A 20,803-nucleotide genomic window follows, 5' to 3' on the forward strand; every position below is an offset into this window, starting at 1 on the left:
AATAATAACACTTAGAATAATCCGTTAGCATACAGATAAAGCAAAGCTAGCCGGTTTAACCTACAATTACAGGCTCTGGTGCTCATATGCAGCTAAACAAAGACTTAAATGCTGCCGCCAAGTTTTTTTCCATCTTCATAGCTCTAATGCACAATGAAGGAAGAACACACTTAGGCTATTTAACTTCCCACAGTGAACACAGACACAATCACACTGGATGGTTAGCAACAAAGAAAAGAAAATGTAATGCTACTACTGTAACGCTACTACTAATGGTTTCTGATGGCTGATGTTTGACAAAGCTGTACACAAAAGTTGTAATAATAATATTTAACTAACCAGCCTCCATTGGAGCAAAGTCAGACCAGTACAATAACACAGATCTTCAGATTCATTTCCATGATGATCTTGAGTGTTCATCCATCATTTCTCATCTGATCTGACCTGGTTTCAGCCAGGTGTGAATACACTGAGAGGCCACATTTGGAACCACTGAACCTCTGCGACCTGCATCTGACATCCGTGTGACTGACCTGAGACCCCCTCTCTAATGAGGTTATACCACACACACACACACACACACACACACACACATATGCACACATGATTTTGGAATATTTTATGTTAAACTCTCTCTTTTCTTGCTTCCTTTTGATGACTCATTGTGAAACTCAGGGGAGGTTACATCAAATGTCAACATCAAATACACTTCCCATTTCCAAAGAATGTGCTGGAGTTGTTGTCCAGTTCTAAGGACATAATCAGGGCAGATGGTGGGCTTACAGAGTTTACAGAGCTTTTAGGTAACAAGAACACTTTGGTTCAAGTTACAGAAAGATAGTGGTTTCAGTTTGTATTGTCTAAATTGTAAGTATAGCTTGAAAAAATGCAAAAAGCATAAAACGACTAAAAACACCTGCATTCAGATGTTTATGTAAAATTAAAGTCAATTGATCTAAAATGTACATTAAAATACTTGATAAAAAGTAGCAAAAGTTACTAAAAACCCTGGTAATTGTCATTACAGTGAAGGCATCATCTGTTTCACCAAACCAAACCAGACTTTACACACCTGGGGTGTTTTTTTCATGGAGTTCATTTACGCATCAATATGTTTTTCAGAACGTTGACTACTTTCATACAGAACAAGCTCAAATATTATGTAGTGAAAAGTGATACAGTGTTTTAAAAATTATTTAGATATCACATACCAGTACCAATCACATAGACTGCTAGAGGCTGCTCTGGGTCAAAGGATCATGGGAGTTTGTCCTAGTAAACTTCAAACTGTCCCATTGACATCCTGAAACATGTCACCTGTATATTCACAGGTGAGTATTTCACACGTTCCTTCAGTTTATTTGTGCCACACTGTATTAATGTATTAATCTTTTATTATTGGGTAATTGTCAGAAATATCGATGAAAGTTGCTGGAATGTGTGAAATAATGTTAAACCAAATATCCAAAGTGTTAATGCTTCGCCTAGCCATACTTCCCATCACATTTTAATAATCATGTCTGAGCTCAGACTGAAAAACAATGGAGAGCATATGTAAATGTGTTCTCAGTGTGACAGCAGCTACATAGCAAACTGTTGCATTCTGCTCTGTGCCACACAGAGCTGAACACTATTAAATCATGACTTTGTGTTACAGTGTGTCCACCCTGCAATTATGTTGCAATGGGGAAAGAAAGCTACAAAACAAATGACACCACCACCCACCATATGCTGCAGATCTCACAGAACCTGCATGTCAGGTTATCTGTTACCATGACATTACATACAATGACTTTTGCATCCGTGTTGTATGAAACGATACACTGATCTGTTACAGACTTCCTCTTAGCTTTGCTTTTTCTGTGGCTGTATGTAAATTTATCATTTAGCAGGTTATACATGAGGTAGAGGGCCAAAGTCTAGAGACTGTTGTTATGAGTCTCTGGGGAAGTGAGAAAGTACAGCTGGGTCACCAGGTGCCGAGGAGCCCTACAGTCTGCAGCACACTTACATAACATACAGTCCAGGAAGAGGGCCAAATTAGGAAACTACCTGCTACCTCCATCCATCTCCATCCTGAACTGTCAACTAGTGGGTGAAGATCTTTATATTTGAATACCATAAAGTGATCCAGTATTCATTCAGGGTTTACTTTGTTTGTTTTTTCTTCACTTTTTTCGAATGATTTTAACTGACTGCAAAAAAAAGGTTGCATTTAGAAAGTAAAGAAAGATCCCCTCATTTTTTCACATTGTGTTGTGTTGCAGCCTTAAATAAAAATAACATTTACAAAAAAAGTATCCAGACCTTTTGCTATGATACTTTAACTTTAGCTCAGGTTTCTCTTGACCGTCTGAGATGTCTCTACACCTTGATTTGAGTCCACCTGTGGTAAATTAAGTTGATTTGGAAAAGGCACCAGTCCATGAGGCAGAAAGAACTGCCTGCAGAGCTCGGAGACATAATCATGTCAAGGCACAGATCTGGGGAAGGCTACAAAAAATTTCTTCTGCATTGAAGATTCCCAAGAGCACAGTGGCCTCCATAATTCTTAAATGGAAGAGGTTTTCCAGAAACCAATTTAGGTTGTTCTCAGAGAAACTTTCACTGAGGAGAGGCTTCTGTCTGGTCACTGCCATAAAGCCTGGGCTGGTGGAGTGTTGCCTCAGGAGATGCTTCTGAATGCACTCAGTGCCTTCAGCTCCAATTTGTGACAGCTAGTGAACACGTGTCATTGTACAGCTTAAGAACACAGTTGTTGCTGTGTTAACTTCTCAGTGTGTAGATACAGATCGTAAAGCACCAACAGTCACACGGCTGCAGCCACAGTTAAGCTGTCTGGTCCATATCTTTTTATGTAATCTTCATACAGCGAGATGCAACATGAGACACATTTGTCCCCCATTGTTTAACATCTCCCTTTACGAACTGAGCCAGAAGATCATTTACTTTACTTGTCTTAAACTTGTGTGAACTGAGATTCAACTCAGCTACAAACATCTCTACTATTATCTTCATCTGTACTGTATTACTTTAAACTTTTGACCCTGATGCTCAAGATCTCGCTGAAACTATTTTTTCCTGGAGGACACATTTGATGCTGTGAGGTGTTGTAAGATTACAATAAATCACTTATTCATTTTAGTGGAATTAACCTCCTGCTGTAGCCTTGTGGCTAAAAGAGCAGCACACATAGAAACATTTAGTTTTTAATTTGCACCTCATCATTTTTATCACTTGATTATCTGAGAGTCGTAACCCTCTCTGCACAATGAGCACAAAGGCCTCTGGGTAAAAATGTTGCAAATACTCAGAGGCTCACAGGTTTAAGCTTTCCTTTGTACACATAACCGCATTTAGAGAATAAGTCAGATTCAAGAGAATGGTATTTTAATTAAAGATTAACTTTTGGTCAAGCATTTTAACCCCTCTGATTACTGAATGTCATTATTGCAGTGTGTACTGAATACTACACACTGTTACTAAATACTGAATGGAGAATGTATAAGAAACTGTCTTTTACATTTAAGCAAAAGTCACTTTAGTTAGCATTAAAAACACATCATACAATGAAACTGGTCAACAGGAACCTGAGAGGGAAATACTACCAGTATTAACCAGAAACTGGAGTGCAGTTTATACAGTTAGTTGGCAAAGGACACAAGATAAATCAACAAACAAACCTGCAAAAACCATCTGATGTAGTGTAGATGATGCAGCAGTTTGAGAGCATCTTGCTGCCTTTGGAGCACAGCCACACCCAACAAGGTGAGGCCAACAAATGTTTCTAGTGCATTCCATGTCTGGACTGGTTGCAGCCAGTTTAATCTGCTTTATCAAATGTACAATGAAAACCGTGTTGTCTCAGTTTGCATCGTCTTCTTGTTTCATATACCTGTACACCATATACACTAAGTTTTAACCTGGCAGAAGATACTGGTGCTGACTCATCTTGTTGGTCTGGTGTATTGTACATTGGATAGTTGTCTCTGATGGTGCCACGTAGTTAAAGGTCAGTGAGACATGCTCTTCTGTCGCCGTGTCCCAGTTCAGGGGCTGAAAACATATGAAAGGTCAAATTCAAACATTCCTGAGTTTGTTACCAGAGGTGTGTTTCATAAAGTAAGATTACCATTTAAATCAGGGTTCTTTTCAAGGAATTCAGTTTCAAAAAAGTAGGTTTAAACAGGTCTGACTGGTGTTACCACTCAAACTTATACCTCCAGATTAGTCTGGTCCAGGTTAGCCTCGCTCTCAGGCCTGAAAGAGGTAGAATAGAATAGTACTTTATTGATCTTTGACAGGAAATTCCTTGACAAATTGCTTGAGTTCTCCACTGATTTAGCATTGCACTGTCGATACAGGCATTGCACGATACAGAGATACTGTCTTTTCATTAAACTAAAACAAAATGGTCATTATCTCATTTTCCTCCTATAAAATAAAGGACATGGCTGGAGTCCTATTTCATCTATTTCATATTTCAAGTTTGTTTAACAGCCTTTTTGCATGTGTACAGTAATTTTTATAAATACATTCATATAACTTCATGTGACTTCCTGTCAATTAGTAAAGGCCATGAACAAACGTGTGACCATTATTTACATCCTGGCTTACTCACTTCTCTGTGTCAATATTTACCTGTGACTGATCATCTGAATGCAAATACCTGAGAAATACAATGTGGTCATGTGACATTTTTCTGGCTTTACAAGTTCACAGGAGTCTGAATGCTCCACTAAAAAATGTTCCGTGACACAGAGCACTATGGGATTCTGAAACGTGCTTGTGTTCACCAAATTTAAGTGAAAGGTTGCTGCATTTGACGAAGCCTTTACAGAGGAACTGTGATGAAATTAAATATTCTTTGTCATGAGTTGTAACATAACCAGGCGTTGGCAGGCTGCTTTGACACATGTATGATGAAGAGATGTAAAGATAATCCTCCCCTCCTATTGTTTCACAAGATCTGATCCTTTGACACTCAGCCACAGAATCTAAAGGTACAATCTGCAAAAAATGACTGGCCCTTCAAGTCAGTGCTGCTTCACTGTTACAATAAATAAGCAGAAGTTAGTTGGCGGTAGTTTTTAGCCGAGGGGAAAGGGGGCATTGGAGGAAGCTCATTTTAATTTAATTTGCATACACCACTATCACACACCAGTGTTTACAGTGCTCAACCCTATAGGTGATGACACATGGTGATGTAGCAAAATTGCACCAACAGGTAAATACTTTTCTATTTGTTACTGTTTGATATTCAAAAAGTTCTTCTGTGACAGGTGCACTTTGTGTTCTCTAACTTTCTGGGTATAATCCTCTGCTGAAGAGGAAGAGATGTGTCACCTCGTGAATCATGTTTCATATTTTGGAATAAACAAAGGATGAACAAGCCACCATGGATGACTAACCAAAAAAAATGTTTAAAAAGGCGTAACAGGTAGATTGGCAAGTGATCTTTTGAATCGCAGTGCATAAGTGCTACTGAGCCCTCGGCTTCAAATATGCCACCAAAATAAACTTGGAAAATAAAATAGACTTATTATCTTCCACTAATATGAATACAGGAGTGTCCATTGTTTAGTGTACGTGCTCAATTGTCTTTTTCTCACACAATCACTCACATCAGCTCAGCATTTCCAGCAATTCTGCTCAGTCATGCTCGGTTATGAAAGGATTAAATCACCTGAAGGAAACACAGCACCTGCACAGGAACATCCGAAAACACACTGAGGGTGAGCGCAGATAAAACAACAGCTCCACCTGAACAAATACAACTTCAGAACTCTGTATTGTTGACTCTACTGTCATTCATAATGAAGTCGTACCTTCCTGCGGTGCCAGAGGTCCTTTTTGTTTTAATAAAGTATCATCAGAGGGTCAGCCGCTCTGTGGATTTACATTATGAATTCCATACTGGCCCTGTCTGGGCCTGCTGACCCTGTTTGTACAATACCATACATATTTCCTCCTGGCTGTGACCGTCTCTTTCATGAAAATAACACAACTAAGCCTTTTAAAATAACAACTGTATGTTCCAGTAAAATCCCCTCCATTTTGTAATTTTCAAAGATATTGTTTTTGCATCAAAAGGGTTTAATGTAGTGTCTGTTCTCTTGCCGCCACACATACTTAAGATATTTAGCAATGTCTGAAAGACTTCAAAGACCATGTAAACTCTTGTAATTCTTGAAAATGGAACATCTACAGCCTGTTCTCCTGCACCATTTTGCAAGTATGGTGTATATTTAGTACTCTGTACGTTGTCTGCTGCCAGCCTAGCTGCTGTCCAAAGCAGGAAACAACCTTAAAAAATTAGCATGAAATGCTGATCTTAGATGAAGGTAGAGTAAAACACCTGGTTGTACTAATGAACAGGCAGGTTTTGTTACTAACTGATCTAGTGGGGACAAAGTGACTGTTGGTTTTAAACCCCCTTAAGTCTTGGAGCTCACTCAGTAAGGACTACCACTGCAAATCATGGTTGACCACTGGACCTGTGAAGATATCCATAGTCAGTCCCACAGGGACTACAGGGACTGTACTGTAAATTAAGCCTTCAATTTTTTTTTGCATAAGTTCACACTCAGTGGCAGACAATAATGTATAGTAAAAGTGAAGCTAAATGGGAACCGGTCTAACTGCTGATGGTTTCATTACTCAGAGCCATTACATTGTGCAATCATCATTTACTTCATGATGACAAGTTGAAACAGAAAAGTTGTCTATTGCTGCTTTAAGTAACAGTAGCATTTTCATAATGTTCAAAAAAACATGAGCATGAGTAAAAATCCTGCATAGCATTTAAGTAAAAGTATAGAAAAGTACAAGTATTAGCAAAATATACTTAAAAGTAACAAAAGTATAGTACACATTGTTGCTCCAATCAGTGCTATATTATTATGTATCATATGATTGAATTATTATTTCAGATGTATGGATTGTAAGCAGTTTTACACTTGTAGTCTTGGGTACTGCACTACCAGTGGTAATATAATACATTATTGTTTACACTCATCCTGGTTCAGATTCAAATTTCACATTTGAACGTTTGTTTTAACTTTGCCAAAACTGGGTGGTGTTGCCACAACGGGCATCAGAAAGAGAATAATGTTCCTGACACTATCTGATGTGCTAAATTCCAACCATCTACTCATCCATGACAGCTGAGAAACACTAGATTAGAGAGATTAGAAACCATCTTTTTACTACAAGTTCTTTGGGCCAAAATTCAGTTGTAACTGTCACGTCAGATGCATTTTATTTTGTGGAATCAGTTAGCTGAGTTTTCTGTGTAAATTCATAACAGAGCCAACATGTGAAAGCACACGAGGACACAGAAACTAGAACCCAGTGAAAAACGATACAGCAATACAACAAATGACTTACAGCAGGTTATATATAGCTTCTTACCCCATTCTTGTAGTGTCAACTTATCTCAGTGCATTTCTTCACGTTCAGTCTGGGAGTTATGGTATTTCCTGACATTATTTGGAGTCAGTCAAGACAGAAATCCCCCAGCAGTCACCTTTGAACTGACCTATCTGTACCAATGGGGTCAATTTCCAGCCAAAGATGACTTGTCATTGTTTGGCTGTGACTTTGGAATGTAAACTGTTATCAAAAACCCAGTGAGTCACAATTCCCTGGGATCTTAACTCATCCAGAGGAAGTAATCACAATGATGCCATTACTCCAGCTGTTAACTTTAGACCTGAAATTAGAAGATGTTTAATGATTTCTATTGACATTAAAACACCACTCGAGAAGATTTGTGAGCATAATGTCTCTTTTTAAGACTTCAAGACAATCAAGGGAAACATTTTGATCAGTGCCACTTGTTCACTACCTCATAGAACAATAGAATTCCATTATACTGTATATACAGGTACAGTATGATTCACAGGGACATATGAAACTGTAGGGATGGAGCTCAGTGTTTGCAAACATAGCAAAGGCTCTGAATTTTCTTGGAAAGGGAGTGATGTGCTCAGCAGTGAGGTGAGCGGGAAATGTTTAAACTGAACATACAGAAAGTTCAATGTTACAGCTTTACATACTTCATTTACACAGTCCCCTCTGCAAATAAAATGGATTTATTTTTCCAACACAGCGGGAGAGGACAGATACAATGAAAGCAGAGACGGTCCTTGTTTGGATTTGATCCCAGGCTGTATATCTGTAGCAGTATATCAGTATAAACTGAGGAACTCTGATGCCTCAGAACCTGCCTCACAGTGCAAACTCATGTTAAACATAGTATTACAGCATTCAGTGAAGGTGGAAATGTATTGTTTTCTTTCTTTTTTAAAAACGTGCTCTCTAACTAATTAAATAAAGGTTACATTTTGTTACCTTGTCCTATCCTTAGAAGACTTTTCTATTTATGGTCAGAGCTGCTACAGAGATAGAAATGTCACCTTTGAGGAACGTTGGAGTTTTGTATCTTTGCTGTTTTGACACACCCCTGACCTGCTGCACTGTTACACTCTTATATCATCTGCTGAGGCTCCTGAGAGGTCAGAATCAAGACCATCCTCTTTGTGTGTGCACCTTGGGGTGCGTGTCCTCGGCTGGCAGGGTTGCCCTCTCACACCAGAACGTGGTTTCTATCACCGTGTCGCCATTCTTTGCCACCACCGGCGTGTCACGCAGCACCTCCCAGCAAAACACACCAAATCAAACAGCCGGGCTCTGATCTCTGACACTCAGGGAGCCAGAGGAGCTGCCGAGTGAGAGGAGGTGACCTGAATCCCACTCTGTACTCACCCCACAGATACACAGAGAAGTTTGTAAGCATGAAAAAGAATGGAATATAAATGTGAATGCAAAACAGAATTTACACTCTAAAAACAATAACAAATACATGGTCATAGCAATATATTTTTATATGATCAATGTAAAATAAAAGTTTATTTTAAAACTTGGACATGGCAGCTATTATTAGCATTATTTATTTATTATTTTTCTTAAATCAAGGACCACTTACTTATTTGATCTACAGCTTTGACCATATCACATGTCTTTATCAGTAGATAAACTGTTTGCACTGACCAAAAATAAAACATTAAAAATGATATGAATGAATGAAAACTGTTCTATCTAGAATGTACTGTATTCTATAGGAAAACAAAACTACCATTAATATATTTGCTGCAAGAAAAATAAACTTAAAACAACCATATTTTACAAAACAGAACAATAATATATACAGACAACAGACCAAAAAACGTCAGTCAAGTAAAGTCAATTCAGTTTTATTCAGTCACAACAGAAGTTATCTCAAGGCACTTTTCATATAGAGCAGGTTTAGACCACACTCTTTATATTATTAGAATTTACAGAGAGAAACTCAACAGTTCCCACCATGAGCAGCACTAGGCAGAAACCTCGAGCAGAACCAGACTCAGTAACTAATAACAATAGTAGCAATAAGACTAGAAGTTGGACTAATAATAGCTAAATAGACAATAAAACTAAAAGAAAAATAACATGTCAACTGTCTGCCATAAAAAAATGTAAACTGTACAAAAGCCTACATAAATAACCACAGAAATAATTTAGAACTATTACATCATAATAGTTATGAGTAATACGATGAATATTTGAGAATTATGCTTTAATAACCTCAATGAAATTTGAATCATTTAACTCTCTTGAAATAGTTGTCACTGCCACCTTCTTATCCATTGTTTACATTGTCCTTCCTCTGTGCCTGAAGAGGACTAGCGTGTGACATTACACTGTGGAGGTATGTGTGTGTGCAGACAACTGATAGGATCCTGGCCGTCACATGGTCACAACATCTCACACACACCCTGTGCTTTACTGGAACACCAGAACCTGTATTTACTGAGACAACAGTGTGTGTTTTTTATATGGCTGTGTTTGCACAATGTGTGTGTGGCTGTGTTTGGGTGTGCCTTGACGTTTGTGACTGTATGTGTGTGTGACGTCTGCTGCGCATGTGACCCTTTTATTGCATTAATGGATGCAGGATGCTGCTCCCAGAGGAGCAACCAGCCTCCAACCAGCAGCATGAGCTTATGTAATGTTGAACCAGACATATTTCAAACACAACACCAGTCCAACTACACACACACACACACACACACACACACACACACACACACACACACACAAATACACTCAAAATCATTTCCTATAAATTGTAAATCCAATTTATTCTATGTTATTTAGTTAAGTCGTTCAGTGCAGTGGTGGTGATGTTAATGAGCATTTAGCTGATTCTCTCATTCAGAGAGAGCAGGGCTGTTTTTGACTCCACTCTGCTGTAATGGAGATTGAATCTGTGTTACACAACTGCCTGTTAACTGGAGTCCTACAGCAAAGCTTATTCACAGTGCTGGGTGCTGGAATCCAGCAAGGGTGTCCTTTACCATCTGTAATGACTTTCATAAGGGCATCGCCTGGAGAGTATTCACTTTAATGACCTCAGGAATTCATTCATTCATCATTATTATTAGTGTGTATTTCTTTTACAGGACAGATGATCCATCTGTCACCCCTCATGTGCGGTTTGGGTGGTGTCCGAAAGGCTTAGACTCCAAGCACGAGTGGCTGAAATTAGTACCCAGGCTCACCCTCAGGGACGTGGTGAGGAGCTCAGATGTCTGCAAGCAGCTCAGAATAAAAAAAGCCAAATGAAGTCAGCCAGGCACCAGATCAGGATGCCCCCCAAGATGCTTCATTCTGGAGGTATTCCTGACATGTCCCACCCGGGGGTAGGTGAGGGTAGATACAGAACATATATATATATATATATATATATATATATATGTATATATATACACACATAAAACTGGGGATATAGCAAGAAAACTGCTGCGACTACTCTGCTTAGTCTGCTGGCACATGACCCACATTTGGACTGAAAATTGATCAATGATGAATGGAGCTGCCTGTCTAACCATGAGACTGGGGCATTTTTTAAAGCTGCTGTAATCAATATTTTTGTATTAACAACAAATCAGTTGACCATGTGTAAAGTGAAGGGGGTTGCACATGGTGAAACACCCACCGAGAATTATCACCCAGCTTTGCAGTTCTCAGTATTTCAGTGCTGTTTTGCGAGTTGTTTTGCTTCTATGGCCTGCAACTTTAATGTTTTGATTCATTCCCACAACTCTCATTGGTGCTGTTTCTACCAGCAGGTGGTGATGCACAGAGCAACAGCTCAGATAAACCCACTGTTTGCTACCTGCCCAGCACCAAACTTCTGCTAAAATTAGCAGCTAACCCACTTTTAGCATTTTTCTGTGAATACTATCTGCGTGGCTAGTTTGACTCAAAATCAACCCGTTTTGAATCAGTGGCACAGCTGAGGCTTTTCCCACACAGATAGTAGGTTATTAACGGTGAGCATATTCCTGGAATTTACCCCACTGTACAGAACAGTACAGTTAATCCTCATAAAAAGAAGATAGAGGGGGAGAGAAGGGGGCTGGGGTTGGGAGAGGCAAAGAGGGAAGAGGAGGGAGGAAGCAAGGAATTTAGTGAAGGGAGAAAGAGGAGAGATGAACGTCTGGAGGGAGAAGAAAAGAGTAGAGAACTGGGGAATCATGAAAAATTGAAACAGAGGAAGGAGAAGAACAGGAGTGCAGGAGTAAAGGTGGGTTGTGAAGAATTTGTTCAGAATAACATGTCTTCATTCAGCCAAACTCACAAACAACAAAAAGGTAGGTTTGGATCATGGGAAGGTAATCAGCCTTGATTCAGTGTCTCATGGATTTCTTAATTAATTAAATTTCTGAATTATTATTATGTTCTGCATCTGCATGTCTTTGTAGCGTTATATTTGCACTGTATAGGAAAGACCATTATTCTTTTATACTTTAATTGCTGCTCTCACAATGCTTCAGGTATGTGCTTTGTTTGCGTACACTGAGTCACACTTGGGTTGAACACATCCTGCATCCTATGATTTGCTTTGTTTTGTGGCTGATGAATATAGTTTTCAAATCGCTTATTCAGTCATACATCAGAACCCTCCCATCTGCCACTGCAAACAGCACAAATCAACTAACTACAATGTTTAGAGTGATGAAAAATACTTAAGAGATACACAATGACAGACAGCTGCAGGTAGTGAGGCAGAGTGAAGGAGAGAGGGTGAGACAGAAAAGTGGAAATGTGTTCTGAGCTATGGAGGATACAGTGGCAGGTGAAGGGAGGATACATCAGGTTATCATCCAGAGGTCGGAGCTCAAGGTGTTGTGTAACCAGATTTGCAGCAAAACCATGTGGTGGAATGTGACCTGCATCCTGATCTGGTGATACTGTGCACTCTGTCTCTCTGTCTTTCACCGTCGCGAACACACACAAATCAATAACACACTCACACCTGCACACAAACATGTCCATCTGACCTCTGCAGCACAATGTACCTTTGCATAGTGATATTTTTTTGACCTTGACCTTGGAGTGTACACAGTACTTTACTCATTCTTGGGAGATGGTATATTCATTTATTAGGTACATAAGATGTTATAATCAGTTATAATCATGTTTTTGAATAATTTCTTGACATTTATTTGACAGCCAGTTGTAGAGAGATGACAGGAAGTTAGGGAGGAGAGACAGGCAATGACAATACAACAAATGAAATGCAACAAAGGCTTTAACCCACAGGCTACCAGGACACCCCTAAATTTCATATTTTTAACATAACATTTTGCTCAGAAAATATCTAGTAACTCAGATGAGTATAGTGTAATAAAAAAATGCAACATTTTTAAAAATAGTAAATTGCACTTACATACAGTACAGCAGGGAGGCAATGAATTTCACTTCTGGAACCAACCAAAAGAAGACATAACAGACACAAAAACATACTCTACCATGCACCCTTTCAGTGTTGGAAAACAATCATTTCTACTCAGCCAACATGAAAAAACAAAATTCTGGGAGGGCTGAAACTTTCATCAGTTTTTCTTAGTGTGTTTTTTTATTATTATTATTTTAAATGAAACCTTTGCTGAAGGATCAATTAATATATTTTTGTTAATCCCTATTTTTTGTCCAGTGACATACTCCTTTATAATGTTTGAATAGTTCTCTAGGTCATCCATATGTTTTATGTGTGGGAAGAGGTTGGGCATTTTGTTTTGTAAATCAAATACTTGACTATGCAGGTAATATTTAGCCAAAAAGCACCCATTTACATACAATGCCAGTCCCTGAATATCTACCATAACTTATTATGTCCACCTTAAGATATTTGGAAAGAAATGCAAAGGTTACCTGATTCCTTTTTCCCACCCCTCATTTTAACCATCTGGGAACATTGCAAGTTGGTGTTACATGTCAGCAGTAGATGCTAGCTAGACAGGAACAGGATGATCTATTTTATTTCTAGAGACCTAATATCATCTGAATGTTATGCCAGAAATATGGTTTTGGTCGTTACATCCAGAGATGACTGTTGTCTGGAACCATGTTATGTAAGCCCTGGTGTAGCAGTGTTAGAATATAGAAACTAGTACACATTAAAATTGGACTTATATAACACTGCCCCACTTCCATTAGTGCATTTTGACCACTCGTTATTTTGGTTGGACATGAAAAGGCAGTTTATGTCTGTAATTAACCCTTGGTTTCTTGTGAGTGCAACATCTTCAAAATAAAGGCAGCTGAAGAAAACGTACAAAAATACAAACTTTTTCATTTCACATTTTTATTGGTCATCATAATGAAACAGCATCACTGATAAAAAAGAACATCCCCTTTGTTTGGGTAAAATTACAAATCTGAATGTTCAGCCTGATCCACAGGAAGCAGACACGCTGTGAACAGCAGAAACATTGAGCCAGTGCTTCTCCACGGCTGAGGGTCCATAGAAAAATAAGGCAGGTGGTTCTGTACAACTCCTCTAACACTGTCAACGTTAGCTGGGGTCTGCATCTACAAATCCACAAGACGACTTCTCATCTAGGCCAGCACAATATACAACAGCATTGTACATCTTGGCTCAATCATGCAAAAGAGGTGAAGAGATTTGAATGTATCTAGAATAAGACAGAAATTCATCCAGACTGAATACCTGAGATACTAAAGGGGTAGAGGTGTGGTGTTGGGAGAATTCTGTTAAAAACTGCCTGTGAGCAGAATGAGTCTCTCACGGCAGGAGGCTAACTAAGTTGCAGCCAAACATTTGGAAAATTTAGAAAGAGTACACCAGATTTTCAAACTGAGAACAATACATTATTGGACATTCATAACAGGTACTGAGTGGGCCGTGTGGACCCCTCAGTCAAGCTTGCTGACTTTATCAGACCATGGAAAGCTTCAGTTCAAGTAACGTCACAGAAATAAAACCTCACCAAAACTAGATTTGAAAAGGTTTTTTTTTGTATGACAGCAGTGATATACATTGTAGAACTGTGTACGATTGTCCTGGTAGAGCTTCAAAACTGGCAAACATGGAAGGTTCTTGTGCATTTTGTTATCCTGTCTTAGAGGTACATGTAGCTATATGTTAGCATCGGTGTACAGTTACGCGTTTGCATACATGCTATTACGTGCCAATCTGTAAATAATAGAAAGACATGAGCTCTTATAACAAGTTATTGAGGTGTTCTGTCCTGTAAGAACCTTCCTGTAGTGTGGGCACAAAATACTTGAGATGATCTCATCTTGCTTCTGCCTGTTTTCAAAAAACATTCATCAACTGCTTACTCGTGCCTTTGATTTCAACCCAGTATTACTCAGCAGGAGCTGATAAGTCACTGAAACTTGTTGCCTTGTTTCTGAGACTTCTGGGAAAACCATGTGATAAACTGTTATGAAGTAGGCCGTTGATCATCCTGATATGACAAGCTAACATTAGAAAATGAAAATGGATATATAGAAACCCAATTTTCTACAAATATACAAGCTTCAAATAAAGGAAAAAAAACACTACTGTCATACAGCAAGAAAAAATGTCTAATACAAGTTATATATATTTATATATAAACTAAAACAAACACTGGATTGCAGAAGACTTGTAAGGCAGAATCCCCTCGACAACCCACTCACAGACAATGAGTGTCAGTGTACCATAAAATAAAGATTATTTACAGAGCATATACAATTGTCCAAAAAGACCATGTTTGTAATCCAAAAACATGCACATAATACACTATTTCATTTGAAATATCTATTTGTTTCATGTATGTAGATCCGCAAAGGATCTATAAATGTTGTCCACTTTGGCTGGATGTGTTCATGACACGTGATGGCATTGGGGAACAAGTCATATGAATGAATCTGGGGTATTGATGTTGCTGTCAATGATTCTACCAAAGGCATCAGTATTAGAAGCCAATTATAACGAGAAGATCTAAAAGGCATAAATAAAAATTATTGTCATGTTACAATTTTTATTATCTGATTAAAATTTTAGATAAAAAATATTAGGAAATTTTCAAACGTGTATGATAATTTTGGGTATGAGTGTAGAAATGACAGTGACAGAGTGAATTCTAAAATCATGTAATAACTTGATAATCAATCTACTGAGCTTAATGACTGAACCTTATTCTTGTGAATACAGATGTAATGACCTGTGTGCTCTGCTTGAAGTGCTCAAAAACATATTTCCCAAATTTCTGGAACAATAACATAAACAAACTCATTTTTAAACACATTAATTATGACCATTTAAAGACACAAATTTCATCATTTGAGTGAGAAATTATAAAAGAAGCCTAGTTTTTGAGCCTGGTTTACTGTGTTGCACATATCCTCTGCATATTAGTATAGAAATCAACACTGTATTTATTACGTACTGATATTGTTTACCACCCAGCTTCTTCCAAATCACTACGTACATTATTGAATGTTATTATGTTTTGGAGAGGATGATGCTTTTCATTTGGCAGTGATGAGGATAGTTCGGCACAAGTTGAAAATATTTTACTTAAAATCTCGGCATCTTGAATTTACATTTTTAAAATACCTATTTCCAGTTTTGCTCTGTTGGTCACATTTAATTAATTTCTGCATTGTCCAATTGTTCTCTTCTAAACTACATACTTTAAAATTGTTTTTATACATATATACTGGGCTGTACAGCCTTATCAAGTGCCCTATAAATGATTCCAGCAGGTGTATATTTATGTGTTTGAAATGATGATTCAACTTCATACAACCTGAATGGCAGAGAGCCGTATGAGCTCAAGTACGATATTATGTACAACACTCATTTTTTTCAGTAGATACACTTATGTACATTCATACTTTGCATGTTCAGATCCCTCTGTGACATTAATACTGAAAGCATCGCCTTGCTTCGTGCACACAGCCAGGATGAAAACAGCTGGCAAGGAAGATCCTTTAATGTGGAGCTGGGAAGCTCTAGCATGAACCTGATCAACTGAAACTGTATGTGCATGTAGGCAAAGCTTCTGATTGTTAACATGTAGCTAGACCAGCCAGAGATCTGCTGGTTTGATTTCAGGTATTGATGGGTAAAACAGCTGCAGATGTGTTTTGATATATCTATATATGATTATGCATGCGTGCACATGTGTGTTAGATCTTTCACAAAGTGAAATGTAATGCTAGAAGTGCTCCTTGTTTCATGGAGGACGACACACTCCAACTCCAAATGTCTCCTTCAAGTGTGCAGAGGACTAAGGGACTCGCATTGTCTTTCCAGCCCTGCAAGTTGCTGTTCACAGATTTGCTTCAGATGAGAGATACACAGTGTGTGTTTGTTCTGTCTCTTCATGGAAATAACAATGATGATGATGATAATTTCAGGTTATCTTGGTGGCACTTTAAACCAGAGCCTGTTTCCCGCTCTCTGGGTTCTGATATTCTTGTTTGTGTTGTGTCACATCCAGAATTTTAGAGCAACAAAGAAAAAAAAAAAGACAAAAAAGTATAAAGCAAGCTTAAAAATTCCCCTCCAGTGATATTCTCTGGGGGGATGTCTTAACCCAGTGCAGCGCATCATGTTCTTACGTTGAGGTTTTATGATTGATATTTGAGATTTGATGAAGCGAAGGGAACCTTTTCCCAGATGTGGGACCAGCTGAGGCAGATGAGACTTGGTGGGTGGTGGTGGTGGTGGTGGTGGTAGTGGTGGGGTGAAGCTGGTGTTTTGGGGAGGTCGCTGCACTCTTAATGTGAATCAGAGGAGGAAAGCTTAGTGACCACCGCTGGAGCCTGGGGGGTTGTGAACCCAGTCGAGGACGATGAGCGTCAAGCTGCCAATCATGAAGACGATTCCCACAACCAGGAAGATGGTCGCCTGTGGAGAGGGAGTCAAAAGAACAGACACAGGAGGGATTAAATGTGGTTGGATGTGTGATGATGCACAGCAGGGGTGCTAAAATTTCACGTCAAAGTCATGTTTTAAGGGGGAAAGAATGAGAAAAACGATACAGTGAGAAGGCTGTGTGTGGATAGTGTGTGTGTGTTTGTGGGTGTTCCCGCACACTTACCCCGATCTTCTGTGGGGAGCGGAACGGCAGTGATTTTACCAGGCGGAGGTAAAAGGCAGCGGGTAGGATGAAGATGAGCATGGTGGCGGCAGAAGAACCTGCAACAAAATTGAGAAGGAAGATTGATTCAGCCAATCAGATAATAGCATCTCAAACAAACACCTGGGCTCATATTTATCAGTCATCTCAGAACCACACCTTGGAATTGCACTAAAATTTAACACAGGACTAAAAGCATCCTGCTTTAGAGATATTCATAACACTTCTTTCTATGGCTGGGTGATAAAACTATTCAGTAATTAACTGCTATATAATTTTATATCTGTTGGCAAGTGTTTTTTATGTTCTGTCCATAAAGAATAGTTTTAAACCACGGTTAAATGTCTGGTTTCTTCAGTCACTCAGGAGCAAAAATCAGCCTTTAAACTTGAAAGAAGTAATTATTTTGCAGCCGTCTTTTTAGCCATGTCGCCCAGCCCCATTTCCTACACTTCCTCTGAGCAAGGACAGTGTGTGACATCATACTCTCACCCACAGAGTATAAACAGCTGCGTTTTGAAATATTAGTCAGTGGTAAGTATGTACGTATGATGCCAAAATGAATAAATAGCCAAAATGACTAATTTCCTCCTCTGGGTCCTTATTTTACCTGGTGTGAACATGTTAAGAGGATAAGCTGTTATCAACTTCTCTTTTTGATATCTGTGGTGTAGTTTGTGCAAACAAACTGCAGCTGAACAGTAAGGAGACCTCTTTAAATATTAGTGCTTTCTTTGTGTGTGTGTGTTGGCATCGAGGTGGGTGTTCAGATCCTGTGGTCACAAACAGCTCACGCGACCGCACAGCTGACACAACCCGACACTTTAAGCTTCTGTACTTCCAACGTCTTTACTTAATAAAACGACCCCTGAACTGAAGGTGCTAATCAGGCCTTGCCTGCCTCTCTAACTGATTTTATTAACTCATATTTCTCCACATGGTTTATGTGGGTTTTCCATGTTCTGCATTTTTACTCTCTCTGAACCAAATATTCCTTATCACATAGTAACATTTTCAAATTTCATGTGAATTATTTTCCATGTCACCTCTATTTGTCAAAGTATTCAAAACCGGAACTCACCGATGAAGCCGAAGATGTCTCTGATGGTAGGAACGAAGATCACCAGCATGTTGTTGAAGGCCAGAATTGCAGCGGCGATCAGCATGTGGCGAGTCCAGCTGAACTCTCGACCGCTGAATAACAACGTGGTGATGGAGGAGCGGATCTGGGGAAAACACCAAGTATAAGTCTTTTAGCTTGATCAGACAAATCAGTTTATTAATAAAGTTGTATAAAGGTCACTGTACAGTAATCTGAGAGAGAATGGAGAATTATGTAACAGTCACTGCATTTTTAGTTGCTCGTGGCACTGTTTTGTGTACATGCTGTCTCTGTCAAAGAAACAAATCATTAACAACAACAACAACGGGGTCCGGGCCTGCGTGTCTGCCGGCCTCTGTCTTAGGGCTGATTCCCACACTTGGCGACTGACTGAAGTGTGTCAAGTTCTATGAGTCTAGTGTGTGTGTGTGTGTGTGTGAGAGAGAGAGAGAGAGAGGGAAAACAGAGAGAACCAGGAGATCCCAGCTAAGACGCCTGGTGCTGCTGATCCACAGACAGCCTGTTCAAGCCTCCAGTAGGTGAAAGGTTGCGGGTGTCAGGTGAAACCTGAGGCACCGGTGGCTCGCAGGCCACAGGGGGAAAGGTAACAAGGGGGCGGTGCTTACGGCACCCATTCAAAAAGGCAGGGGATTATTTCCCGCAGCGCAATGGAAGCATAGGATTGCATCAGCCGGTAGTGAGAGGAGTGTGGCCTCCAGGGGGGGAGGTGTGTCTTTACTTGAAGCCGCTATTGTCACTTGAAGCGGACTTTTTTTTTCTCCTGCAAGCCCGTCTTCCTTCCTCTTTTAACTTACTAAGATGACATTAGGGCAGATGAGGGTCACCAATCATCATGATAACACATTTAATTAGAGCTATGGCTAGCAATGTAAACAGTATGTGGAGAATGATATACAAGATGCAAGAAGAGTTTCAGAGGAGGTAACTTCTTTATGTAGTTTACTTGAAAAGGATGCATGCTCAATCTGTTCCTTTTTAAGAGCCTCTGCTGGCAGAACACCACATGCCCTTTGTATCCTTTCAAGTCTGACTTCAGTAAGATTAGTTAGCATGGCACATTGGAAGAAAAAAAATCACATTAACTGGATTTTGTTCGCTGTCAGATTGAACCAAGTGACCTCCATCATGACTGTCAGGAGGCACCGGGATGATGCCTGCCCTTTAATGTCCACTGCCAAAAAAGTGTCACCACTTAGGCCAAAACTCATTTCATGTGAGGGATAATAATGACAATAATTTAAGTGCATCTCTCCTGAAATTCTACGAGCATGCCCCCACCAGCTGTTGCATAATTAAACCCAAAACTAGAGCCTGGATGCAGCATTTCTCTCCAAGGTTCCAAACTATTCAGCACCTGGCTGTGACCTGGCTCAAAGCCTTTGGAGTTCACTATGTGATATTTGCACACTTTTTAATATACACTCACAAACAGAGTGTGTGTATGGACCAGTTGTAGGCAGCCAAATCTGGGATCAACCAGTTAGCAAAAAACAGACTACGATCTCTGTTACATAAACTAGTCCTGCAAAACTTGACCAAGCCAGAAACAGATAAAAACAAACCATGTCATTGTGCACATATAAAAGTGCAAATGTATTCAAAACTAGTCACAAAGTGGCAGACACATGCCCTCTGGAACCTGTCACCTGTTACCTTTTTTCCTGTTTATAGCCTTGTGTTTTAATTTGCACAGATGCTTAGTGTGAACTGAAACCACATGCAGCAGGGTAAAAGTCCCTCTTCAAGTAAAAATATCAGCAGGAAAGCTACATCAAAGTGTTTTTGACTACATGAGCACTGAACCATTACTTGAAACTAGACAGCCTTACTGACAAAAAAAGTTGAACCAACTGTGCTTTACTACAACCAAAACAAACACTCTGCAGTAAACTCTGTTCCTGATTTTGGCTAAAATGTTGTACTTTTTCTAATGGTAATAAAACAGAAACTGTGATGCCACTTCAGAGATCATTAAAGTGTTTTCTCAACCATTAAACCATTAATTACAGCTAATAAACACTTCATTCAGAGAAATAAAGTTGCAGACAAATGAAAATGACCTCTGACTGCACAGAAAATGTTTAGAGACATCGGCTCACTGCAAATATTCCTCCTTCCTGGATAGTCATATATTCAGTTGCAAAGCAAAAGCAGGTGATTCTGTCTTTTTATGACAAAACGGGCTGAT

General features: G+C 39.2%; 1 protein-coding gene and 1 long non-coding RNA gene across 6 annotated transcripts in view; both read right to left on the minus strand.

The window, feature by feature from the left end:
• Positions 1-3,368: 3,368 nt before the first annotated feature.
• On the minus strand, positions 3,369-7,537 carry LOC127143521 (uncharacterized). Its single transcript, XR_007815001.1, has 4 exons — positions 7,414-7,537; positions 5,625-5,704; positions 4,221-4,260; positions 3,369-4,056 (listed from the first exon to the last, which is right to left on the minus strand). It is a non-coding gene; the product is annotated as an uncharacterized LOC127143521 (long non-coding RNA).
• Positions 7,538-13,676: 6,139 nt separating this feature from the next.
• Positions 13,677-20,803, minus strand: part of slc38a4 (solute carrier family 38 member 4) — a 31,685-nt gene continuing 24,558 nt past the window's right edge. For all 5 annotated transcript variants that reach the window (XM_018684334.2, XM_051077586.1, XM_018684335.2 and 2 more), the window contains exons 14-16: positions 18,574-18,718; positions 17,454-17,551; positions 13,677-17,260 (exon numbers count right to left, since the gene is read on the minus strand). In XM_018684334.2, the coding sequence (XP_018539850.1) occupies positions 17,156-17,260; positions 17,454-17,551; positions 18,574-18,718 (348 nt within the window). In that variant the 3' untranslated portion in view covers positions 13,677-17,155. The remainder of the gene's footprint in view (positions 17,261-17,453; positions 17,552-18,573; positions 18,719-20,803) is intronic.

This window comes from Lates calcarifer, linkage group LG18 (genome assembly GCF_001640805.2).
Source record: "Lates calcarifer isolate ASB-BC8 linkage group LG18, TLL_Latcal_v3, whole genome shotgun sequence".
Classification (NCBI taxonomy): Eukaryota; Metazoa; Chordata; class Actinopteri; family Centropomidae; genus Lates; species Lates calcarifer.